The 24,773-nt window shown below is 41.0% G+C and overlaps 1 protein-coding gene across 1 annotated transcript in view; it reads left to right on the forward strand.

Annotated features, from left to right (window-relative positions):
* Positions 1-24,773, forward strand: part of LOC127574320 (dual specificity calcium/calmodulin-dependent 3',5'-cyclic nucleotide phosphodiesterase 1A-like) — a 231,688-nt gene that overhangs the window by 142,413 nt on the left and 64,502 nt on the right. The window contains exons 8-13 of the mRNA XM_052023234.1: positions 1,394-1,494; positions 4,868-4,996; positions 12,708-12,809; positions 15,981-16,101; positions 17,428-17,509; positions 23,642-23,762. Of these exons, the coding sequence (XP_051879194.1) occupies positions 1,394-1,494; positions 4,868-4,996; positions 12,708-12,809; positions 15,981-16,101; positions 17,428-17,509; positions 23,642-23,762 (656 nt within the window). The remainder of the gene's footprint in view (positions 1-1,393; positions 1,495-4,867; positions 4,997-12,707; positions 12,810-15,980; positions 16,102-17,427; positions 17,510-23,641; positions 23,763-24,773) is intronic.

Genomic DNA, 24,773 nt, shown 5'->3' on the forward strand with positions numbered 1-24,773 from the left:
TGCAGGCTACACTTGAAATTTCTGCTCACGCCTCAGTATTCTAATTGCAGTGCCAAATGCAATATTTATTGCACCATTGCATTTCCACAGAGTTTTATTCGGGAGTCGAGATGAACTGAAGCCACTGAGACTCATTATGAGGCACCATCGGCAGGGGGTGACAGATGAGGTTAATGTGAAGTGTTGAAAACACTGTCCTGTTAAAAATTTAATGACCTAATGTATGGACATGTTCAGTAAACACATTAACAAATCCCATCTCCAAACAGTTGCACTACTGATCTCTCACACTTCTCCACGTTATATACCTACCTACCTCACTAAACAAGTATCTCTGTTTCAATGACTCTTATCTAGCATTCATATTTTCCACCTCACACTCACACATACATCTCACAACCACATGTCATGATTATGGACACTCCTAGGCATTTTCCAAGACTCTTATCACACTTCCATCTTTGGTAGGAGGCTGGCACTAGTAACAACAGACTGACACAATACAAATACAAATTCCATTACAGTGAACGCACCAATACTGCACACTGTTCAAAATGGTGTATAATATCCAGTCTGAAATAGTATACACCCACTAGAGAAAAAGTGGGCTGAAATTTGCTGGCTGTGATTTGTGTTTGAAGAGTCTATTATTTGCATATTAACCTCATTAGCCGCCTCAGAATCCACAAAACCAGACTGGGGATAGGTCATCCTCAGTCCCAAGTGACTGCCTAAGAAGTAGAAAAAGGCAATGCATACACAGGTACAAAGGGCAGTACAGTGGCACAGCCAGTAGAGCTGCTGCCTCATGGCTCCAGTGAACCGGATTCAGTTCCGACCTCTGGTGTTGTCTGTGTCCTGTTTGCACCTTCTCTCTGTGACCACATGGGTTTCCTCCTGGTTATCTAGTTTCCTCCCAGCTGCCATAAATGTGCGGGTTGTTAGGTTCATTCGCCACTGTAAATTGCCCCTAGCATGTAGATGGGAGGAACATGGGAAGCATAAAATGGGTTAGGGTAGGATTAGTGTAAAAAACAGCTTTGTGGTTGGCAGGGACTTGGTGGGCCAAATGCCATCTTTAGTGCTGTATTTTTCTATGACTCTGTGACCTGAAACTGTGCATGGACTGATATAATACACAGCCTTTGACACTGAATCAATGTTTAAGAATAAGTATTGTAAACATTCTGAAATTGCACCAACTAGTTGCAAATGCTTTTGAGTTTCTATGAAAATGTATCTTTCTTTCTCTGGTGTAAACATGTTGTTGCTGTTGGTGCTGCAGTTGGAACATAATGGTGGAGGGTGTTACATCTTACTGTGTCACTGAATCTGTAGGGAAACCTCTGACTGAATTCATTTGAATCCATTTTCCATCTAATCTGTTTTATAGCACTGGATGACAGAACTGGAAATATTTGCCATGATATTTGCAGCTGCTATTCATGATTATGAACATACTGGAACTACAAACAATTTCCATATTCAGACCAGGTAACATCTAGATTAACGATTTACTCTAAAGTAGGAAAGCTGTTCACAACTGTTTCCTTTGTAAATCTGCTATTCATTCAATGATCAGCAATGCTGAAATTCATTCATTTTTATTTTACTTTATAATGTTGTGCAATGCAAAGAAAGCTCTACTCAAATGACTCTAATTTTCTCTCATATTTTGGCACTCGTCCTTCTTATTCTATGCTGAAGATGGAGAATCAAGCGAGATTTCCAAAGGCATATGCAAAAATATGAATACCTAAGGGCACATTCACCCATCCATACATAGACATATATGTAAACACACAAATGATCTCAGGAATGTAAAGAGCAGCAAGTAAATAGCTTGAAAATCCACGTCCATACCCTCACTCCCAAATTAGGTAAAAACTTCTGGCATTTCCAGCAATCATAGTGTAGGTCTGGGTCTCCTCCACATTATCAGAGGCTGTTCTCTGGAGGCCTCACTTGATGACACTGTGCGGTTAAGTAGGATAGTAATGCAGATGTTGAGATCATTGTCTTTGTGAATTTTCAGGGACCACAGCAATACAGCACTTGGTAACTCACAAGTTATCAGATCAGTGATTAGAAAGTACCACGTTGTAATTATGGTTCTTAGACAAGCAATGTAGTATCATGGTTCTTATTGGTATTGGTATTGGTTTATTATTGTCACTTGAGTTCAGTTTCCATGGTGGTAGGTTGTGAAATTGTCAGCTAGCATCCATAAAAGTAACCATGAAAGCTGCCAACTCTTTCAATAATGTTTTCTTCAGGGAAATTAATTTACCACCTCTTTTGTCTGGTCCACACATGCCTCTTAATTGCACTCAGAAATGATTTAGCAAGATGCTCGGTATATAAACAAGTTTTTGCCCTTATGACAACACTGGTTCAGGAAGACTGCCTTTCATCGCCTTCTTTAGATGGGCATTAGTAAACTGTGTGCTTACTCAAATCACCCACATCCTGAGAAGAAATTGAAGGTCGCCATTTGGTTTGTTTATACTGCAAGAATAATTTGGCCAAGTGTTGATTTAGCACGGGCTTTGGTAGAGATCAAGCTTTCACACAGCAGGCCTGATTCTGTGAACATTATTCCATTTTCCCAATGCACACTAGCTGAGTAATTGCTGCAAAGCTGCAAATACTGATTCTGTACAGGATATCTGCCTGGATGCAAGATTTACAGGATGGAACTGTGAACGGTTTGGTTAATCACAACTCCTCTTATTGGCCCATTTGTTCTTGATGAAGTACCAATATATCAAACACAGTGTGAAGTGGTAATAACAATAATTCACTGTCATTGCTGTCAATGTTTTTCTTCCATAGACATACATTTAAAATGCAAATGTCTACGCACAGACCTTACTCTGCAATTGTGGGAATTGATTTTATCACTGTTGCCCAGTGAGTTGGGAAGAGCAAATCATTGGACCTTTATGGAAATTTATTTTGAAGTGATAGAGACATGACAGATGTTTCTGGAATGCAGTCATATTGAAGTCAAGATTCCAGACTATTTTCATTGTGAGATTTATTTTAAACCAAAAATATATGTCTTTCTGTCCCAGAAGGCATATACAGGTCCTCCCTGTATAAATGCCTGACTTATGGACACCCCTGTACATACAATTGAGTGTTTGGGAGACCAGTGGAATGGATGGGGATGGATTTGCCAGCTGCTGTGGGGCTGCAGGCATTTTCTGCTGGGTGGGAACCAGGCATTTCTGCGTGCCTTCTCTGCCCACTCACACCTCATCCCCCCCCCCCCCCCCCCAACCCCCAAGCTGCAACAATCAGGGGGCTGGGTTAAGCCACGCAGAGATGGGAATGCTGAGCAGACTCATTCGCTCATTCGCTGAGTCAGTGAGGCCGGCTGGCGGCTGCTCTTCCCACATCTGCTCACTCTCCCATCACAGCTGTTTCTGCGATCCTCTCCCACACACTGGGTTTGTTCATTCCCAACTTACGAAAAGTTCAGGCTACGAGCAGTCTTCAGGAATGGAACCCTGAGGACTTCTGGTATCATAAAGTATCCAAAAGTATCAGAATTATTGATGACTTGTCAGTATTATAGGTGGCCAATATATTAATCCACTGACAGGTCATAAATCTCTCCCTTTTCTGATGCTAAAGGGCCCCACATGATTCTCAGTCTGCTGTGCTTTTGATTCGGACTGCTGTATTCTTTTCAACTCAAGCTGGACAATATGGCTGTTGACCATATAACCACCACCATGTTCTATATTAACTGGTTTACTTCAGCAGGATTTCCTTCTAATCAGTCAGTATAGTCACAAGCTTTCCACTTATTCTGTTTGCCCAGTCTGCTGTTTTTTAGATTATGCTTTTTCATTGTTCAGCATTTTGAAAGAATCTAATACTTTACTCAGCAGTCATGTAGCAGGCACAATCCTGTCCTGTTGCTGATATTCATTTTATCAGTGTTTACACTATCAATAACAGAGACTTTGGCACATAGAATACTATACATACATTTTGATATATATTAATATTTTAATGGTAAGGTACCAAGCATTTTCCTTTGATCAATTTATTGAATTTAAGATTATTTTCAGAACATAAAGGCAGCAGGAACATGACAACACCATCGCAGCTAACTCCTCTCCAAGTCACACACTGTCCTCTTTTGGAAATATATTGTTGTTTCTTCCTCATTACTGTATCTAAATCCTGGAATTGCAACAGATGGAGAAGATGGCTGATTGTTCACCTTTTCAAGGACAGTGATTGATGGGCAGACCTTAACAGTGATACCATCCCATAAAAAGGAATACAAATAAGATCACTCTGAGATGTATAAAGAACATTTTTCATACTTTCTTACAATATAGAAGGAGACATTTGGCCTGTTGGGTCTATGGCAGCTCTCAGAGCATTCAAATCAGTTCAATTCCCCCAACATTTCCCTGTAACCTATTCTCTCTCACACATGACCATCAAGTTCCCCTGATTGTCCTGGCACCCAACTACACTTAGGGGTATTTTACCGTAACCAATTAATCTACTGGCATGTCTTTGGGACAAGAGAGGAAGCTGGAGCCCCTGGAGACAGCCCAGACAGTAATGGAAAGAACATAAAAACTCCCACACAGACAGTAACTCAAAGCTTGGTCGCTCGAACAGTGTGACAGTAGCGCTAACTGCTGCATCAATGTGCCATCCCTAAAACGTGAGATTTCTTTCTGATTTTAAACAGTTTGATTTGGAAATTAATTGAAAACTATCAATGCAAAAAAAACTTTGCTGTTTAAGACATGGTCATCTCCACTACATTAAAACATTGGCATGTCTTATTTCAAATGGTGTCTATTAATATATTTTGGCTTTTAATTGGTAGATCTGATTCAGCCATTCTATACAATGACCGAGCTGTACTGGAGAGTCATCATGTAAGTGCAGCTTACCGTCTGCTGCAGGAAGATGAGGAGATGAACATCCTATTCAATCTGTCCAACGATGACTGGAGGTAAATATTTCCAGCAGGACCAGTGGTGCAAAATGGCAGCAAGTATTTTGAAGGCAAAATGTATTCCACACACACACCCACCCTCACACTAAAATGGATAGCCAAGGCTTCCTGAAAAAAGGAACTGAAAATTATCAGGCAATTCTTGGTTTCTGAATCACCAGTGGCAATCAGGAGTTGCATCTGTGTGTGTATGGAAGACCCATCCATCAGGGATTAAATGTGTATGGGTTCTATGCAAATCAAGGCATGAGTATGTGTGTGTGTGGGGGGGAAATTCAGTTAACAGCAGGTGAGAGTCGGGGTGAGGAATATAGATATAAGTGGATAAATTAATGAGGGAAATACCCTCATCAGGGTTATGCACATGTACAGGAAATTCACACAATAAGGAGTGATCGAGTGTGTGGGAAATTCGCAGAGGGTAAGTGCATGTGTGGGAATTACTCCAGTCCAGAGTGAGAGTTGAGGTTGATTGTGTGTGAGAGAGGTACAGAGATTTGGGAATGAGGCATATGGGAAATGTACATATCAATGGGTGGGATAAACACTCATTAGCAAGTGTCTGAGCGAGAAATGCACCCATCTGTAAGAGTGATTGTGTGTGAAATACCCTCATCAGAGGGCGAGAGCATTTATGGAAGATATGCAAATGGCTTTTTAAATTAATTTTTTGGGATTTGGGCATCACCCCCAATTGGCCTTGATGTGAATGACTACTGAGCCAATTCAGAAGGTATTTAAGAATCAAGTATATTACATGTGTAGTAAGTACAAATGTCTAAGAGTGAGTTAATTTGTGGAAGATACACATCTGGGAGCTCATGCATGTGTGGGAAATACACATATTGGAGGATGAGTGCACCAGGGAGAAAATATAAATGTTAGTGAGGATGTGAGAGGGCAGGAAATACAAACCATCAGCTATTTAGTGAATGTGTGGGAAATACACATTCGAGTGAATGTGTGCATGGGTATACAAACATCAAGGAGTGAGTAATCAGTCCCTGCCTTTACAAGTGAACATAAATCCTGTCCCTCAGAACTTCCCTACCACTGATGTAAGGCTCATTGGCCTGTAGTTTTCACACTTACCCTTACTGCCTTTTTTGTACAAGGGACATTAGCTATCCTCCAGGCTTCTGGAACATCACCTGTGGTTAACAAAGATGTAAAACTCCCCAGCAATCTCCTCCCTTGATTCACTTAGTATCCTGGGTTAGATCCTGCCAGGCCCTGGGGATTTATCTACCCTAATGTGCACAATATTTCTAACACTTCCTCTTTCCCATTTACGATGTGCTTCAGAATATTAGCGTGCATCTCCCTTAACTCTCCAGCCTCCACATCCTTCTCCCTGGTGAATACCAGTAAGAAGTATTCACTTAGGACCTTGCTCATATCCCCTGGCTCCACACATAGATTTCCCTGTTGGTCCCTGAGGAGGCCTGCTCTTTCTATAGCTACCTTTCTAATATGCTTATAAAATGTTTTAGGATTCTCCTTAATCCTACTTGCCAAGTTCATTTCATGGCCCCTTTTTTCCCTCCTAATTTTTTTCGTATGTTCCCTCCTATATCTCTTATAAACCTCAAAGGACCTCAGTTTCTTGTACCTGACATGCTTGCTCTTTTCCCCGATCAGATGTTTGATACCCTTTGTTAATCAAGGTTCCCAAACATTACCATCTTACCCTTACTGAGAGGTCCTGACCCTGAACTGTTACTATCTCACTTTTAAACACCTCCCACATATAGGATGTTGTTTTCCCCTCTAGTAGTTGCTTCCAGTCTACTTCTGTCAAGTCCTGCTTTACACAATTGAAATCTGCCTTTCCCCAGTTTAGGGCCCTGTCTTGAGAACCAGCATTTTTTTCTGTCCTTGAAGCCTACCAAACCATGGTTACCATTCCCAAAAGGTTCCTGCCCTCACATGTGACTAACACTCAGCTGCCCTGAACTGTTGCTGCTTAATCTAAGAAGATGTAGTTTCCAGGCAGGACACTGAGGCGTAGAGCTTTTTGGAGTTGTACATCACAGCCATCTGCTGTCCTGACCATTGCCAGGGAGGAGCAATTAATCAGCTTAGATTCAGCCACATTAACAGAACTGTGTAGAAGTAGTAGATACAGCAAGCCAATGTGGAAAGCTGCCACTATGAATGAGCATAAGGGTGATTAGTTCACTTGAATCTGTAGTTGTAATTTTATTTGACTTTAATAGTCAAAAATGTTGTTAAATCAATGCAAGCATGAACTCCAGCCTAACCACTTCAATAAAATGCACGGGTGAATTGACAAGGCATGCATGTACAGTGGACATTGTATGGGTCAGTACTTTTCATCAGTGTATAAATGTAAGGCTGGGCACATGTGGAGACAAGCATTCTGTGCGATATCTAGAATTGCAGGAAGAACCTATAAGTTCTGTTTCCATAATGAGGTAGATCTGGTGTAATGATGAAGTAACATTTCCAGCAGAAGCAATTAATGTCATCAGAGGAAACTGCTTTAATGAAGAGTCAGAACCTCATATTGTGGTATTAACTGAATCACGAGTGTTTTTTTTCCCTGTGCTTTCCTGGCCTAGTTCCTCTCTCAAGAAGCTCACGCTGCAGGGTTTCCCCTAAATCTTCCATGGTAAATGAGATTTGTTAGAAAGTCATATGAGCAATACAGAATAAAAATACTTAACTGACAACAGGTTAATTTCACAAAATTGTGGGAGGACGAGCCTGGGCAAAGTGGAGTCAAATACTGGCTGGGGAAACAATGTTAGATATTCGCAGCTAGGAAATTTTCTGTCCATATGGAGACAAACACACAAGTGATGGACTACTACATAACCCTTCCACAACATGCCAACAGTCTTGGTCTCTTGTACAGGAGTGACATTGTAGGCTTTATTATGAACTGATGAGAGATGACACCCCTCTGTTTAGCATGGCTGAAGCCATGGCTCAGGTAATGGAAAGTCATCTTGCTATGATCCTGCAACTGAGTCATTCTTGTATCTTGCCAGTGGATAGCTCTTTTCATGGTTGTGTCAGCGGTCATTAGTGATGACTGTTAGCAAGGATCGTCTTGTGAATGTAGAGCAGGGCTACTGTCTGAAGACTCTGACCCCTTTGAAGTCCATTCAGGCTAATTTTATGTGACCATATGCAAATGTGGGGAGAGTAAAAAGTAGGATTAATGTAAGATTAGTTAAGTGCATTGTTGATCGTAGGCACAGACTAAGTGGGCTGAAGGACCTGTTTCTGTGCTACATCTCTCTATTACTCTATACAACCCTGACCATGGCCAATTGTGTAGGCTCTCACGTTATATGAACACACATTCATTACACCTTTCCAAAAGTTCAGCTGTGTGAAATCACTGAAAGTTATACTACCACCTGGAGATGTAAGTTTTAAATGTAAGAGGGGAAGTGAACAAGGAAATAAGAAGGGCAAAGATAGAATATGTATTTGACATATAAATGGTTGGAGAAATAGAAGGGGTCAGATCAATCAGGGATCAGAAAGGAGATCTATACATAGGGAAAGGCTAAAATATTTGTATCTATGCACCTCCAGGAAAGTGACGATGCCAAGACTCAGCAAAAAGGTTCATAATACATGGTGTGCAGATTGGAAGGGTGGAGGCACTAAGTACAGCCAGCCTTTCCAATGGATAAGTTAACCCATATGGGAGCAAAGGTGGAAATTTCAGAAGAATTGGCCATAACCTTCCAATCCTCCTTAGATATGGGAGTTACAAGAGAGAATAGCATATTACATGCTTGTTCATAAAGTGAGTGTCAGGACAATCCTAAAAAACAGGCAATTTAACCTTATTGGTGGAGAACCTTTTAGAAATAATAACTAGGGGGAAAAAATTAAAAGCCACTTGGAGAATTGATGAGGGAGGATGAGTAGAGATTTTTAAAAAGGCAAATCTTGTTTGATTAACTGAATGTGAGTTTTTTTGTCAAGGTAACAGAGGGTTGATGAAGATAATGTGCTGGATGTCATTTTGAGAAGCCATTTGGCAAAGTTGCACATAAAAGGGGATTAACAGAATTGAAGCCCATGGATTAAAAGGGTAACTGCCAGTGTATATAAGAAATTGGCTTAGGACAGAAAACAGAGAACCATGATAAATGCTTGTCTCTCTTACCAGCAGAAATGTGACATTGGTGTTTTCCAGGTGTTGGTATTGGTACTGGTTTGTTATTGTCACTTGTACTGAGGTACAGTGAAAAACTTGTCTTGCATACTGGTTGTACAGGTCAATTCATTACACAGTGCAGTTACAGTGGGTTAGTACAGAGTGCATTGATGTAACGATTATAGTAAGGGTAATGAGTAGATCTGTAGAAAGCAGCTTGCAACAAGTCACCACGCTCCGGCGCCATCTTGCTTTGCTGATACTTTTGATGTATATTAATAATTTCATCACAGGCTTGAGGGTAATAGTTCCAAATGTTAGGATAATACAAGCTCAAAGTGTGGCAAATAATGAGGAGAATAGAAGTAAGCTTCATGAGATCATAAATGGGCTCATAAAAGGGACAAGTATCTGGCAGAAGAAAATAAATACAGAGATGTATGAAATTATATATTTTGGTAGGGAAAAGAAGGAGAATAAATATAAACTAAGTAGTGTGTTCTAAAGAGTGTGTGGGAACATTGATACCAATGTATATATATGGATAAATTTTTCAATGTAGTAGGGTAGGTTGAGAAATCAGTTGGTAAAGATGGCATCAAGTTCACAAGACTTTGCTTTCATTGAACGTGAGCACCCCCAGATCCCTAATAGAGTTTAGTAATTTGTAATCTTCATAACATCTGTTATTTGCACTTGTGGGGTGCAAAATATTGGCCTCCTGATTTAATTAGACCTCTTGTGCTAGCCAAGTGTCAAATGTAACAATATTGAATTTCCATGATCATGGATCAGTATTGAATATCATACTTTGTTGCTTACTCTGAATTCATAGCTTTCAGGAGGTGATATTGCATGCCTATTATATAGCAAGTAACATATCTTGGCATGTGCTGAGACTGTCATGATTGAGTTGAAAGGGTTACTATCTTCCTTTGACGCCAAATGTGTAAATGGTAATCTGGTTGTAAGTGTAGTAAATTCAAATGCTTCTTCCTGAGGATCCTCATTTAAACCATTAGTCACAGTTAATGATTCCTCTGGGTATGCTGAAAAATCTTCATGAGGCCAGTGCTCCAAATAAAACATTTTTTCCCATCTTGCCCTTTGTAAAGTTAGAACTGTCTGGATTGTTTGGCTGCTTAATGTAGAGAATCCTTTTCAAGGCAAGAAGTGATGCTGTTTGACTACTTTTGACCCATCCAAAGAGCAGTTAAATTTTTTTGCTAGAACGTACTTGTTTGTCATATCCAGAAAGATTATAAAACCTTGGTCATAGTTTGTAGAAGCGACAGTAGGTGAAATCTCCTGCATTGTAAGTGCATGGGCAATGTACAACAGTACGCTTTCAACATGATAATTTAGTACCAAAGCCAGATGGGTTAGGACATGGTGTCATTGTCCAGTTGTAACATCCAAACTTAGGTGCAGGCCTGTGCAGTTGTGACCTTGAGAATCAGTATGCAGTGATACACATCATCCCAACATGTGCACAGTGGGCCTCCCTTTGTCACTTTCTGACAATACTGTTCAGTGCCAACTCCTGCTTGCTCCTCCTCCCTCTCCTCCTCTTTCTTCTGTTGATTATAACAGATAAGCATGGCAAAGCCCAAGTTTATTTTGCGGTGAGATTGTGGAGCATGAACAGTCAGTGGTGAAATATTCAAACTGTAGGATTTTAGTTTTCCTTTTTACTTTTCTCAGGGGTCTCATCTTGTCTAGTGAATAAGGAATAATGATGGGATTATAAATTTATTAATCCAACAAATGTAACCTGAAACACTGAAATCTTTATCAACCTTGGGTCAAATAGATCCTCTAGCAATAAAGAATCTGTCTTTTGCTCTCTTGCTCTCTCTAATTCTCAGATAGCATTTGCAGTCCAGTTTTTGACAGCAGATTTTGGTTCAGGTAACAGGTTAATTCATCCATCTCTCGCCTCCTGTTGGAACCCCGAGGTCCCATCTATTACTTTCCTTGGGCGGGGAAGAACCTTCCTAGGATCATTGGTTTAATTATACTCCATGACTCATTGTCCAATAAAAGAGAACAAGTGTAGAGGGTGGGCTTCTATTGGGCTACCCCCAGCTGAAGTACCTGATCCAGAGCATTCCTCTTCCCTCATCTCTTGATCAGGCAGCATGTTGGGCAGCACTTGGACAGCCTATCTGACATAGAATAGTTACAGCACAGAAGAAAAGTGGTTCAGGTAATTTACATAGATGGAGAAAAGCAGTGATCCCAACACTGATCCCTGGAAAATGTCACTATTTGTTTCCTTTGTCCTTAAAATAACCATTTACCATGACCCTCTGTTGATACTTGGCACTGAATGTGAGAAATTTATTTCCATGGTTGCACATGAACCAATAGCCCTTGAGATTAAGGGAGGAACTCAGGTTCTCATCAGGAGCCCACTAGATGTGCAGCATTTCTCTGCCCAAGCACTGCTGAGTATTCAAATTCCTTCCATTCCACATGTCCACTTTGCTTGATGGTCTCTGGTTGTGGAAAGTAAGACCATTCCTTGAGCAGAGAGCATCAGTTACTTCCCTTATTCTGTAGTGAGTAGCAAATAGGGATGTATGGTGTTGATTAACCACCACAGCCTGGAATGATGCAGTGGTTAGGAAATACAGGCTAGCAATGATCTTCACCTTTATGGGTTAGAGCAGTTTAGGTACATGGCTGATGTCCTCCTTTCAGAAGTCACTGATCTCTGTTGGCACTGACATAGCAAACTTGCTTATGGATGTATTGTTGCTCATTAGTAGAAGCGCAGCTCCCTTCATTCTCTAAGGGTTAGAGTCTATGGGTATAAGGCCTTCATTAAGGGTGCTTGGACAACTCAGATTATCTCTGATACCAATTCTGTAGCTCGGCTCAGATAGCACATCAAACAGGAATGCCAGCAAACGCCCCTGGCAAAGGGGTAATAACTTGATCCTCAGCCAAAGTGGCAGGTGGACCGATTTATTCATCTCCCGAGGTTTTAGGGATTCTCCAGTGTGCGGACTGCAGAGGTAAGTGCAACAATGCTCCAAAAAGACAGCACTCAAGGTCAGGATTGAACCTAGGTCTCTGTGAGGCAGCAGTTTTGTGCATCATTGTGCTGCCTAGAATTTGCTACCATGGAGGTCTTCTATTTTTAGCTTTCTCCCAAGTGCCTTAAAGTGTGATTGCTAATCTTTAGCTCTGTTGGAGTTATGTAGAATTGATCTAAGTTGAAACCTAGAGCTGCTCTAATAAAATTCTTTTAAACTCAGTGTCAAATGTACTTGTCTGCTGAAGGCTTTTAAGACAAAACCAATTTAGACCCTCTCTGTGTAATTGGTTCAGCAAGCAGCAGCAGTTTTTTTATATATTGAAATTCATCTACTGTTTTATAATTAGTTCAAATTACGGGTGGTGTTGGAGACAAAGATAATTCCTTGAATAAAGGAATGGTTGACCTTTTGGAGTGAATGCTGCCTGCAGTGGGATTTGAAATGTCAGGACAATTAGCTGGTTGTGTTGAATTTGTGAGAAGCTACTCATAATTATCTTTCATATTCTCCAAAGGGAATTTCGGACGCTGGTAATTGAAATGGTCTTAGCAACTGATATGTCTTGCCACTTTCAACAAATCAAAGCTATGAAAAATTCCTTGCTACAGCCAGAGGGGTGAGTCATCATTTGGCAGAAGTGACCACTTTCAATCAACTCACAGTCATTTTTGTCGAGTTGCATTAACTCTAATATAATGTTTTTTTCACTTCTGGTTAAAATTAAATAGATTTACTTTGTCATATGTGGTTAATCATCTATATTCTCGGCTCGGGGCAGAGAAAATTTGAGTTCAGTTCCTAAACTCAAATTTTATTTGAACTTTTCCCTGGTGATAAATATGCATACATTTCAGCTACTCCAGGGTACCTGCTGAATGGTGCCTTGAAAAGTGACAGTACATCAGGAAACTTGACAGAACCACTCACACCTTATCTTTACTTGATAGTAAGACACTAAAATCGGGGTAGAGAAGTATTCAACAATGGTTTGTGGTGTTAACAGTCAGTATGTTAATCCACTGAACATGACCACTGTTTAATTCCTTCCTTTCTGGTGTTTGCATTCCTTTCTCTATAGAGCATGTATCAACGAAGATTCCATTAAATTTAATAAGAAAGATTTATGATGTCATACTTAAATTGCATGGGGAAGCAGCTTGGGTCTTGGAATTTGTCATGAACAACCTTAATGTGGTTGTGAGCAAACACTATGTGGCCTACACATGTGAATGGCCTGCCTTGTATATGGGATTGTTGGTAGCTATGCTTTGACTTATTACATTGAGTTACAAAGAATTTTACAGCATCAAACTTCTACGTTAGCTTCCCTTTTCAGCCCCAATCCCACATCCTTTGCTTCAATGAATGCTCAAATTGATGAATTATCTCAACGGTAAAGCAGCCTTCTCAGATTGTCCCTTGGGGTCGAGGGTGTTTTGTTTTCACTCTCATAGCAGAGAAAGCTATATGCTAATTAAAATACAACAGTGCCTTGAGAGCAGACAGTATCTCCACTGAGGATCTAAAACTTGGCAGAGGGGCACTTCAGTCACAAATTTACAGCCTCGTCTCCCATGTCTGGGAGGAGGAGGGCATGACAGAAATCTCAGATACATTGCCATTGTGACCATCTACAAACAAGGAGACCAATCCCATTGTGATGACTCTAGAGGAGTCTCCGTAGCGAATGGCATCATTAGGGTCCTCTTCAACTGCCTCTTCCTAATGACCAGGGAGTAGCTACCTAGATTGTGATGTGGCACAGTGGATGTGATCTTCACTGTATGAGCAATCAAGTAGCAGTACCAACCACTATGCAAGAAGCATAACAGCCCATTGGGGTGCTTCTTTGGTGTAAAATGCAGTTTAATTTCCTGCCTTTCTCCTGTTTCTATGATTAATTGTACTTACAAGAATCAACGGTTTGGAAATGAAATTGACCTGGATGGTTCTTTTTCCGCAACTTTAATATTTCTGCTTTAAACTTACAAGACTTAACCTTTGATGAAAAATTTATCTTGAAAACTTTATTCCACTCAATGCTGACGTAGCATTGCATTTGGTATTTGGGTGTGAGGCTGGAGCTGGGCACAGGAGTGCAGGTGGAACAAGGGGACAGGAATGCAGCTAGATGTGAGGCTAGAGCTGGACCCTTGAATGGTTAGTTTTGTGGGTAGATGTGGGGTCAGGGACCTAGAACACAGTCAGCTGAGCAGCCAGAGCTGGGGATTGGGGGATGTGGTTAGTTGTGCAGCAAGAGTTGACAATGTGGTTGGTGTGCAGCCAGAATCAGGAATTGGGAATGTGGTTAGGTGTGCAACCAGGGTTGGGACCAGGGATGGGGTTAGGTGTGCAGACAGAGGTAAGGGTTGGGGATATAGTTGGATGTACAGCCAGAGTTAGGGTCAAGGATGGGGTTAGGTATGCAGGTGGAACCAGGGATTGACAACAGGGCCTGATATGCGGCTGGGCGCTAGAGCTAGCAACCTTAGCAGAGCTGGGTGCATGTGCAAGAAGGGCCACATGCGAGAAGCCAGGAGGGATGCAATGGGCAAGGGCTTCCGTGCTTGAGCCCACATGTGTGTGCATGTGTGAGCAAGTGTGCACGTACTAGGCAGTACCTAATCACATGCACTAATGTGTGAACAGAGCCTGGTATCCAGTAACCTGCACTATGACAGCAACCAATGACTGCAGGACTGATCCCCGTCTAATCCACTCTATTATCTCCATAAACCTGGTCCTACAATAGAATCATTCTCAGTGAAGACTGATGTCAAACAAGGCTGTTTCATTACTCCCTCAATTAATCTTTATTGCTGCAATGTTGCATCTCTATTCCAACAAACGTCTGAAGGACTGGAGCTAATCTCCACAACTAATGAGAAGCTATTCACTCTGTGGTGACTACACTCCAGAACAAAGGTTGCCCAAACCTCAGTAGGTGAGCTACAGTATACAGACCACATGTTCAATATGTACGCCCAGAGGCTGAGTTCAATGCCATTGCCTACATTTTCACTGAAGCATAAGGAAGAATGGGCCCTACATTCAATGCCCACAAGACCAGGGTCATCTGCCAACCTGTACCACACTGCCCTCCAACAAGGTTCTCAGCAAAATCTTGTAAAACATAGGCAATTCCTATACCTCAGGAGCAGTCTCTCAGCTAAAGCAGATATTGATGGATGAAACCCACCAGCACAGCCTTTGATCAACTGAGGAAAAGATTACTTGAAGTTCAAGACGACACACTGGAATGGAAGTAAGTCATCCTCTGCTTTAGAAGAAAATGAAGAATTTTTGCTGTTTAAACAGTGGAACAGCAAAGTTCAAATAACATCTTTTAGTTATTTATGTTTAATCATCTGATCCTCACCAAACGTTGCTTTGCCATCTGTGCATAAATAAAAGCAAGGGTCATTTGCCCTATTATTACTTTTGACACAAAATATGACTGGTTGTAGTTGTATCAAGGGTTTTACAACCAGTGACTAATGTGCAGAGAAACATTTTATGTGCAAAATTATTTTTTTTGTATTTAACACCTCTCCTGTTACAGGACCCTTTAGCAGGATTTTGGCCACCTGGGTCAGGGTATTGGACTGTGCATTGATTTTCCACTGATTGAATTCCTGATTTGTGTTCTCATCATCAATCTAAAAGTCATTATAAACTATTATCACAATTTGCATAATCTGTATTCTTTAAATTGTCTGGTGAGGTTACATTGACTTGGTAATTTTCCGAGGCTTGTAACTCTTGTCATTATTATGTTGACTTGCAGGATTGATAAACCAAAGGCCCTGTCACTTTTGCTGCACACAGCTGACATCAGCCATCCTGCTAAAACTTGGGACATGCACTATCGCTGGACAATGGCATTGTTGGAGGAATTCTTCAGACAGGTACTAATTCAGCTGAGATTACTCCAATCAACTATTGCTCTTTGATTCCAATGTCCTTAGGAGTGATTCTGACATTTCCAAGGAAACCCTTAAGGACAGTAATTGTTTTTAAATATTGGATAGATTTAGTGACTCTGATATGGAGATTCAGGTACCAAGAGCTCCATTTGAAATATATATATATTGTATATGTAGTTAGTGAGTGAACAAAGGCCTTGAAATTCTTTGGCACCTGGAAAGGTGATAGAGCATCATTGAGTCATAGAGATAGGTGGCACAGAAACAGGCCCTTTGGGGCCGTGCTGAACATCAACCACCCATTTACACCACTCTGACATTATTTCCATTTCTTTAAATCTCCCCATCAGCTCCCTCCGGATTCTATCATTCAGCTACACACTGTGGGCAGTTTACAGTGGCCAATTAACCTACCCACCCAAATATCTTTGGGATGTGGAAGGAAACCAGAACACCCAGAGAAAATTCATACAGACAGAGGGAGAACGAGCAAACTCCAGGCAGACAATACCTGAGATCAGGATTGAATCCGTGCAGTGAAAGGCCTTCTGCACAAAGGAAAACATGTAGGTTATGAGTCTGGATTGTGAGTGGTGGCAGTGGTGATTAGGGAGGAGGACCACAGGATGAACAGAGTAGTCAGGGCATCAGTCAGGAACTCGAGGGTTGAGTGAGGTCATGGGGGAGGGGGGGGGTGGTGGTCAAGGTCAGCTGCTGGCGGCAGCTTTTGGCAGCCGGAGCAAGAGATGAGCAAGAAATATACTTTGGAGGCTGGGGTCAGGTTAATTATTAAATTTGAGGGTGTGGGTTGGCTAGCAATCAGCTTCTAGGGGTGTGATGTGTTAGTAACTAAGTTGGGGGGATAGTGTGTTGAGCTTGCAATTGTGGGAGTGTGGTCGTAACAGCCAGGTGTGACATGAGGGCCCTGTGGGCCCATCAATCAGAGTCTGACTGAGGCTGGTTCCCAGTGCTGGACTCAATGGCTTGAGCACTAAAGCAAGCCTGGCTTGCTGCTGCATTTGTAGCATGTGCTGATGCAGACAATGCGCACATGATAGAAAATCAGCAAGGCATGAAAGCAATGCACTCATTGAATGCAATTGTCACACAGAGGATATGTGAAACTCATAACTTGTGATAACTTTCTGATTTTTCTTGAAATGAAACTTTTTCATAAAAATTGAAAAATATAGCATTAATACTCATTGTAATATTTCTGGAGCATGGGAGATTTCCAGAGTTTAATTAGGCATTCACATGACAGGCCATCATTCCTTGATTGTATTTCTTTATTTTGTCATATTCCAGGGTGACAAAGAGGCCGAATTGGGGCTTCCATTCTCTCCGCTCTGTGATCGTAATTCAACTATGGTGGCTCAGTCCCAAATGGGTAAGACTCTCAAGTTCAACTGTCTTTATTACAGTGTGGTCATCCAACAAATTATGGCCAAGTTACATGGAGCAGTTTGTTTAAGGTATAAAATGTTGTCAATAATTTGAAATATACCTTAGTCAGGTAATAATGACTTTCTCCACCAATGCAGAATCTAAATTATTGTGTGGTCTCTAAGGATCAGGTGCAGGATCTTGAGCTGTAGGTGGAAGTGGTGACAGTTGATTTAAGTATCCCAATACCAGAGAAATGGAACAACAAATGACTCTGATTCTCTTCACAATACCTGAAGGGTGAAACTGGTTATTTCAAAATTATCTACAGTAGCAATGGAAAAAATAAACCAGAGAAGTCAGAGTTCTTAATCTGTACATGCATGGTGGTTAGCCAGCATGAAGACTTTAGTGGATAGAAATACTTTAAATGCTCACTGTGTCATTCAGCCATTTTAAGATTCTTTGTAGAATTTGGTCAGAACTTAGATGTGTATATTCTTTGCATTGGTAAATGCAGTGGGACCATCTACCATCTGCTTCATTGCTGTTGAGTACACTTGTTAATGTAATCATGTGAAGGTGAGAAGCAGGAATTACTGTTCCATGACAAGTGAACAAAATGTCCCTGGAAGTAATGGGCAGGCATGGTAGTGTAATGGTTAGCGTAATGCTTTACAGCGCCAGTGACCCGGGTTCAATTCCGACCACAGTCTGTAAGGAGTTTGTACGTTCTCCTCGTGTCTGCGTGAGTTTCCTCCAAGTGCTCCGGTTTCCTCTAGGAAGTTGTGGGCATGCTATTTTGGCGCTGTAAGTGTGGCGACACTTGCGGGCTGCCCCCAAAACACTACGCAAAAGATGCATTTCACTGTGTGTTTTGATGTACATGTGACTAATAAAGATATCTTAATCTCTTATCTTATCCCATTTATTCCAGAGCTCAGAATGGGCAATGGAGGGACATTGTGGGAATCCAACCGTATGTTTTGCCATTTCATTTAAGGGGATGGCAATTCATGATTGTCCTCCCAGAATGCCTCAGGATCGTTCCACTCTGAAGTATTTCTGTGATACACTTGTCACTGATATTCAGACTAAGTTCACACTTAGCTTATTCACATTCCTTGGGAGGAACTTGTTGACTGAAGTTGGCCAGGTCCAGGTCTTCAGCGAGGGAAACTCCAGCTTGGTTTTCTTATACCTAAGTGAATCTCCAGGATATGGAGACTTTGGAGAGGGTGCAGAAGAGGTTTACCAGGATGCTGCCTGGATTAGAGGGCGTGTGCTATCAGGAGAGGTTGGACTAACTATGGTTGTGAAGTGAATGCTAGACTGCACTCCGCTTGGCCTGCAACAATCCATGCTGTGCAGCAAGGTGGATGTGAAAGTGAACCACGATCATTTTAAAAATGTTTATTTGTAGTTTTAGTGCCCAAAAATACCTTTCTCTTTTCAAAATCATTTATGATGACTGGCGGCTCAATGCAACACATGTGTTAATCCATTCCTGCATTAACTGATATCTGGGCTGCAGCCCTTAATGAGCATAACTCCATCAACCTACAGTATTACTTCGTGCATTTGTAGGATCTCATTCGAACTGGCTGCAAGATCACTTCTGATTAGAGGACTAGGGAAAAATACACAAGGAGACTGATGTGGGCGCACACAGAAATGATTAGCACATAGTTCTGTCTAGACGACAACATGTGAGAGATGTCAAGGAACATTAGGCAGTCCATCTCCAATCTCTCACAAGAAATTTTGTGCAGCCAAGTGTATCTACCTCCCTGTATACATGTTGCCTGCACTTTGGTGCTAGCTGCCATTGGCAGTGTATGGTGGAGTGACGAATGGAAGGATCTGTGGAGCAGCGTCTGCCTCTTTGAAGAACAGATGAAGGCCACTTAGTCTTTGTGCAGTAGTGGAGTCTCAAGCCACTCCAGTTAGAGCCCTTATTTCTCAGACTTCTGTTCTGCAAGATCCGTTGAGTCAGTGTCATGCAGCACAGAACCAAGCCCTTCGCCCCACTGGTAAACACCCACTTCACACAAATGCTAAGCTAATCCCCTTTTATTTTCCTCATATTCCCATCAATTCCTTGCCAGATTCTACCTCTCACCGACACATTAGGGACAATTTACAGTGGTTAATTAACCTACAAACCCACTGGTCTTTGGGATATGGGAGGAAACTGGAGAACCTGGAGGAAACCCACATGATCTTAGAGAAAACTGGCAAACACCGCACCACTAGCCCTGGAGGTCAGGATTGAACTCACAATGCTGGAGCTGCAAGGCAGTAGCTCTACTAGCTGTGTCGCTGTGCCACATGTAGTCACTGTTTATCTGATCCCTCAACTGGGAACTGAAATATTGCTCATCAGGCCTTCATCATGCATTCATGTAGACAAAGGGAAGGTCGAGAGATAATTTATGGTGAATTTAATGTGCCATTCCTTGATTTATGTAAGGGCTAGGTTCCTGGAAAACATTGCATTAGTTGAAATACTGTATTATAAATCAAAAACACTTGGCAAAATGCATTATGGGCATTTTTAAACAGCGTATTTCTATACACTGAATGATGTACTATTCATAATCACAAAAAATAGCTTCATAAGTTGAAGACTTCTGTCAAAAGAGTCAGTAGCATTAAAGTGAGTATTTGTAAGTCGAAAATTCATAAATTGAGGAATTGCTGTTACAGCAATCCGGAAGAAATGTTAAAAGTGTAGGGGTAAAATTAAAAGGGAAATTAGGAAAACAGAAAGGGCATGTAAAATCAAGGAAAATAAAAGTATATTTTATAAGCATATGAAGAGTAAGAGGAAAGAATAATAGGGACCAAAATAATAATTTGTATGCGTCCTTAAAAAAGATGGCAAGGGGGTGTGGAGAAGTGGGTGGTTGAGTTAAGGAGTAAGTGTGTGATATATTGGATGAGCCTATCAAAAAGGGAAGTATTAAGAGTTTAACATCTTTGAAAGTGGATAATTCACTAGATCCAGATGAAATATATTCCAGAATGTTAAAAGAAACAAGGGAAGAAGTTGCAGTGGCTCCAGTCATTATCTTTCCTGTCCTCCCTGGATACAGGATGGAGGACAGCTTATGTTGTACCGTATGCAAAATGTACGTAAATGAGATAAATCAAGTAATCAAAAGCCATTTGATGCTGCTTGAGACCCAATCTAGCACCTGCTGTCTATGCAATCTTCCTTATTCTATGTTCCCAACTCAAATGTACACTCAAACCATTAATACTTACAGAACTCAGTTTTGTTTTGTGGGCCTCACCAGTTGTGGCAGTACAAGTTCAACAACAGCAGACTTTCCAGTGTCTGCGAAATGAAAGAGCAACTTGCTGACCAATTGAACCACCTGATATTGGACACCTAGTAATACTGATATTTAGCTGTTTCCTTACTGCCACTAAAGCTGCAATCTCTTCATATTTGAACACTAGTGAATTGGCCAAAATATTTTACAGCTGTATCAAACTAAGGGTGTGATTGCTGAGAATAATGAAATCATTTCCTCTGGTGAACACTAAAAAAAAGACCAGTGAGCTTTGAGACTGCTGCAGAAACTTCTAATAGTCCTATCATTCACTAACACAAGGATAAATAAAAAGATTGAGAATGAATTATATGAAGCAAGGTTTCACATTGTGTTATGGCATTTACTGTCAGGCTCAGCAACCATTGTCTACAGTCCAGGCAACAATTAACTGAGATCATCTGATTAATGGTAATTGTGTACTGACTTAATTATTTGATGTTTCTCATCTGAAAAATGTATCACCCTGGATATTGCAGAGTAATGATAGAGCTAACAATTTTTAGAATTTCTATGCAGGTGTGTACAATTACAGAAATGCTAACTTTGCTAACAGCAATTCACCATGAGCCAGCAGGCTGCATTTAAATTCTGGAGTCATCATGGAGTTTAGTTAGGCAGTCGGAACTTGGGCTAGTTATCCAACTCTTATATTAAGAACCCACCATAAAATTTTGTGCCAGGTCCGAGATGGCACAGGGATTGTTCTTCTGGTGATTTGAATGAAAGGGAATGACGTTAAAATTATCAGGTAAGGGTTTGGTCAATTCGATAAACTTTCAAGTAGGTTATTAATTTAAGAGTGTTCTTTCTTTAAAATTTTCCAGGGTTTTTTTGTAATAAAATCTCTAATAGCTTGTTAATTTAGAACTTAAGATGCTTAAATGTATTTCAAAGTATTTGGAACTGTTTAAAATATATTTAACGGGTTTAGAAATTTTTTTAGTTTTCATGTTTTTGGAGGCAACAGAAATATTCAAATTGTCTTCTAAAGATCAGAAATTGCTTTACTGCATTTAGATTATGTTAAAACATAATTTTGCATCACCTTAACACTTTTTTGAAGTCTCATTAACAGCTCAGTCTTCAATTGCAAGGTGCCCAGAATAACGTTGTCAGGTTTCCCTGTGCAGTGCTGCACTGTCTCTGTTTCAGCATTCATAATGTTTTGATCAATCGCAAATTCAAACAAACTCCACACACAATACAAGAAGACATCAAGCCACTAAGTTCATGCACAAAGAACAATTCTGCTAGATAATGTTCTTCATCAGCATTCTGTCATAATGTTCTGTCTGATTTCCCCATAGAAACACTCTCCCACCTCCCCCCGCACCCCGCACTCCCTCTGTTCATTGGACCATTCAGAAGAAACACTCTTCAGTAGTTGAATAAGTATTGCTTGCATTGTGGTATAGAGACATACAGCAGGGAAACAGGCCCACTGTGTGTGCTAACCATAAAACACCCATTTACACTAATTCTACATTAATCCCATTTTTTATTTTCCCCACACTCATCAATTCCCCCCAGGTTCTACCACTCACCTACACATTATGGGGCAAATTACAGTGACTAATTAACCTACCAACCTGCACATCTTTTGGACGTGGGAGGAAACCTAGAGCACCAGGGGAGAACATGCAAGTTCCACACAGGCAGGACCCAAGGTCAGGATTGAACCTGGGTCTTTGGTGCTAAGAGACAGTGGCTCGACAGCTGTGCCACTGTGTTGTCCATGTGGCAAAGTATGTTCCTTTAAGAACTGGCCTTTGAATAGCACCTGCTGTGCTGAAAGCTAGCAGGTGTGAACAGTGGTGAATGCCGCCCTGAACTGGTCGATGTCAGATTCAGCACTGTTTTGCACAGGGAAACCCAATGATGCCCTTCTGTGAATCTCACAAATGAAAATCTTCCTCTTTATGCAAATTTAACAAAAAACACCAGGGAGATCCACAACACTTTTAATGTTGTTAAAAGGTAATAATGCAAATTCTAGACTCTGGTGGGAGCTATGCCACCTAGAAGTGGCCATCACATTTTTCTTCTCTCAGTTAATCCAATTTTCAACTACACATCATAATTTTAATGAAATTGTCTGAAGGAATATCTAAGCTTAAGATTGTGATACTTCCAGTTGACCCGGCTTTGCCAGCCATCAAATTTTTATTCATCTAATGAAGGGGCAATTTTTTGCCTTTCAACATGCAGGAGGCATGGTAGTGTAGCAGTCAGTGTAACCCTATTACAGCGCCAGCGACCCGGGTTCAATTCCCGCTGCTGTCTGTAGGGAGTTTGTACGTTCTCCCCGTGTCTGCGTGGGTTTCCTCCGGGTGCTCCAGTTTCCTCCCACATTCCAAAGACATACAGGTTAGGAGCTGTGGGGATGCTACGTTGGCACCGGAAGAGCGGTGACACTTGCGGGCTGCCCCCCAGCACATTCTCAGTAACGCAGAAAGACTCATTTCACTGTGTGTTTTGATGTACATGTGATTTAAAAAAAAATACCGAAATATCTAAAATATCCAAAATATCATGTAGTATTTCATGCTGTGCCCTTATGATATGCAAAATTTTACTGTGGAGAATCTTCCTCATGTTTTCAGCAATTTAGCTGGGATGCTTGTAAAGTTCTGAGTCATAATTTTTAACCAAGATCTATGGTCACTTCCAATGCTTGCAACATTTGCAGCAATACGGCTTTGTATACAGTATATGTCAATGGGTTGTTAGCATTGCAACATTTGTGAAGTGTTTATTAATTGTAAAATCACTACCATAACATTTTTTTTTAGGTTTTATTGATTTTATCGTGGAGCCAACGTTTTCTGTGCTGACTGATATGTCTGAAAAGATTGTAACTCCCCTTATCGATGAGGCATCCCGCCCTGGTGCTAGTGGATTTCGACGACGCAGGTTGGTGTCTGAGGTCAAATCACCTCATCTCTCTGACTGATTGACTAATTTTCATTTATGGTCATGAGGTTTCACCTGTTTTAATTTCACAATTCCCATCACTCCCAGCAATGACTGCTGAAACTATTGGAAAGGACAATTGGCAGCTGATAGCGCTGTCCTGATCCAACTCCTCCAGGGAGAGGTTGATGGAGGCTGGACAATGGGAGTGATGGGAAACATGAAAAATGAAGCACCTGACATCCACTCTTCTCCATTCCTCTCCCACCTCGATCTGACTGACTCCAAAGTTTAGCTGCAGGTGGCCACTGGTACAGTCCTGTGTAAACAAGTGGATTAGGCTCCAGTAAAAAAAAATGCAGCCTCTGTGAATTCAGTATAACTGGAGAACTCCATAAAAGGTGAATTTGATGTCTGGATGGGAAATTTAAAAGATTTTTATAAATTTCTTTGTGCTTTAGGAAGAGCAGGAGATCACTCTAGTTTGGGCAGGAGTCTAAGCCTGATCATTTCAAAAAGTCGCAGGAGTCAAAAGCTATTTGCTTTGGTAGGCAAGTCACTTATTCATCTAAGTTCCTTGCACACACCAATCCAATCTAAAACTAACGCCAATATGCACGTTTCAGAAAAATGCAGGTCGTCGATATGTAATATCTGATCAATTTCCCATTCTGTCCAAATAGTGAGCTGCCCTAGAAGGGTGAGTTTCATGTTCAAAGCTTATTCATTGCATCTGAATGAATGAACCTCAAAATGGCTCTGGCTCTAGACTTAATCTGAAATTTGGCCTGATTTGTTTTAGGTGTGCCTCATTTAGCCTTGTGATAAGAACGTTCTTTGGGCATCCCCTACACGGAGTTTTGAACCGAATTGTGCTGTCCACCATCTTCCACTTATTTAAAGGGAAACTCATTGTCTCCATGATTTCCCAGTGTTGTCATCACAAGTGAGGTTCTGAGCAATTCAAAAAATCATGTTATGCTGCCTACACTATTACTGAATATTTGTGTT

This window comes from Pristis pectinata, chromosome 9 (genome assembly GCF_009764475.1).
Source record: "Pristis pectinata isolate sPriPec2 chromosome 9, sPriPec2.1.pri, whole genome shotgun sequence".
Taxonomy (NCBI): Eukaryota; Metazoa; Chordata; class Chondrichthyes; order Rhinopristiformes; family Pristidae; genus Pristis; species Pristis pectinata.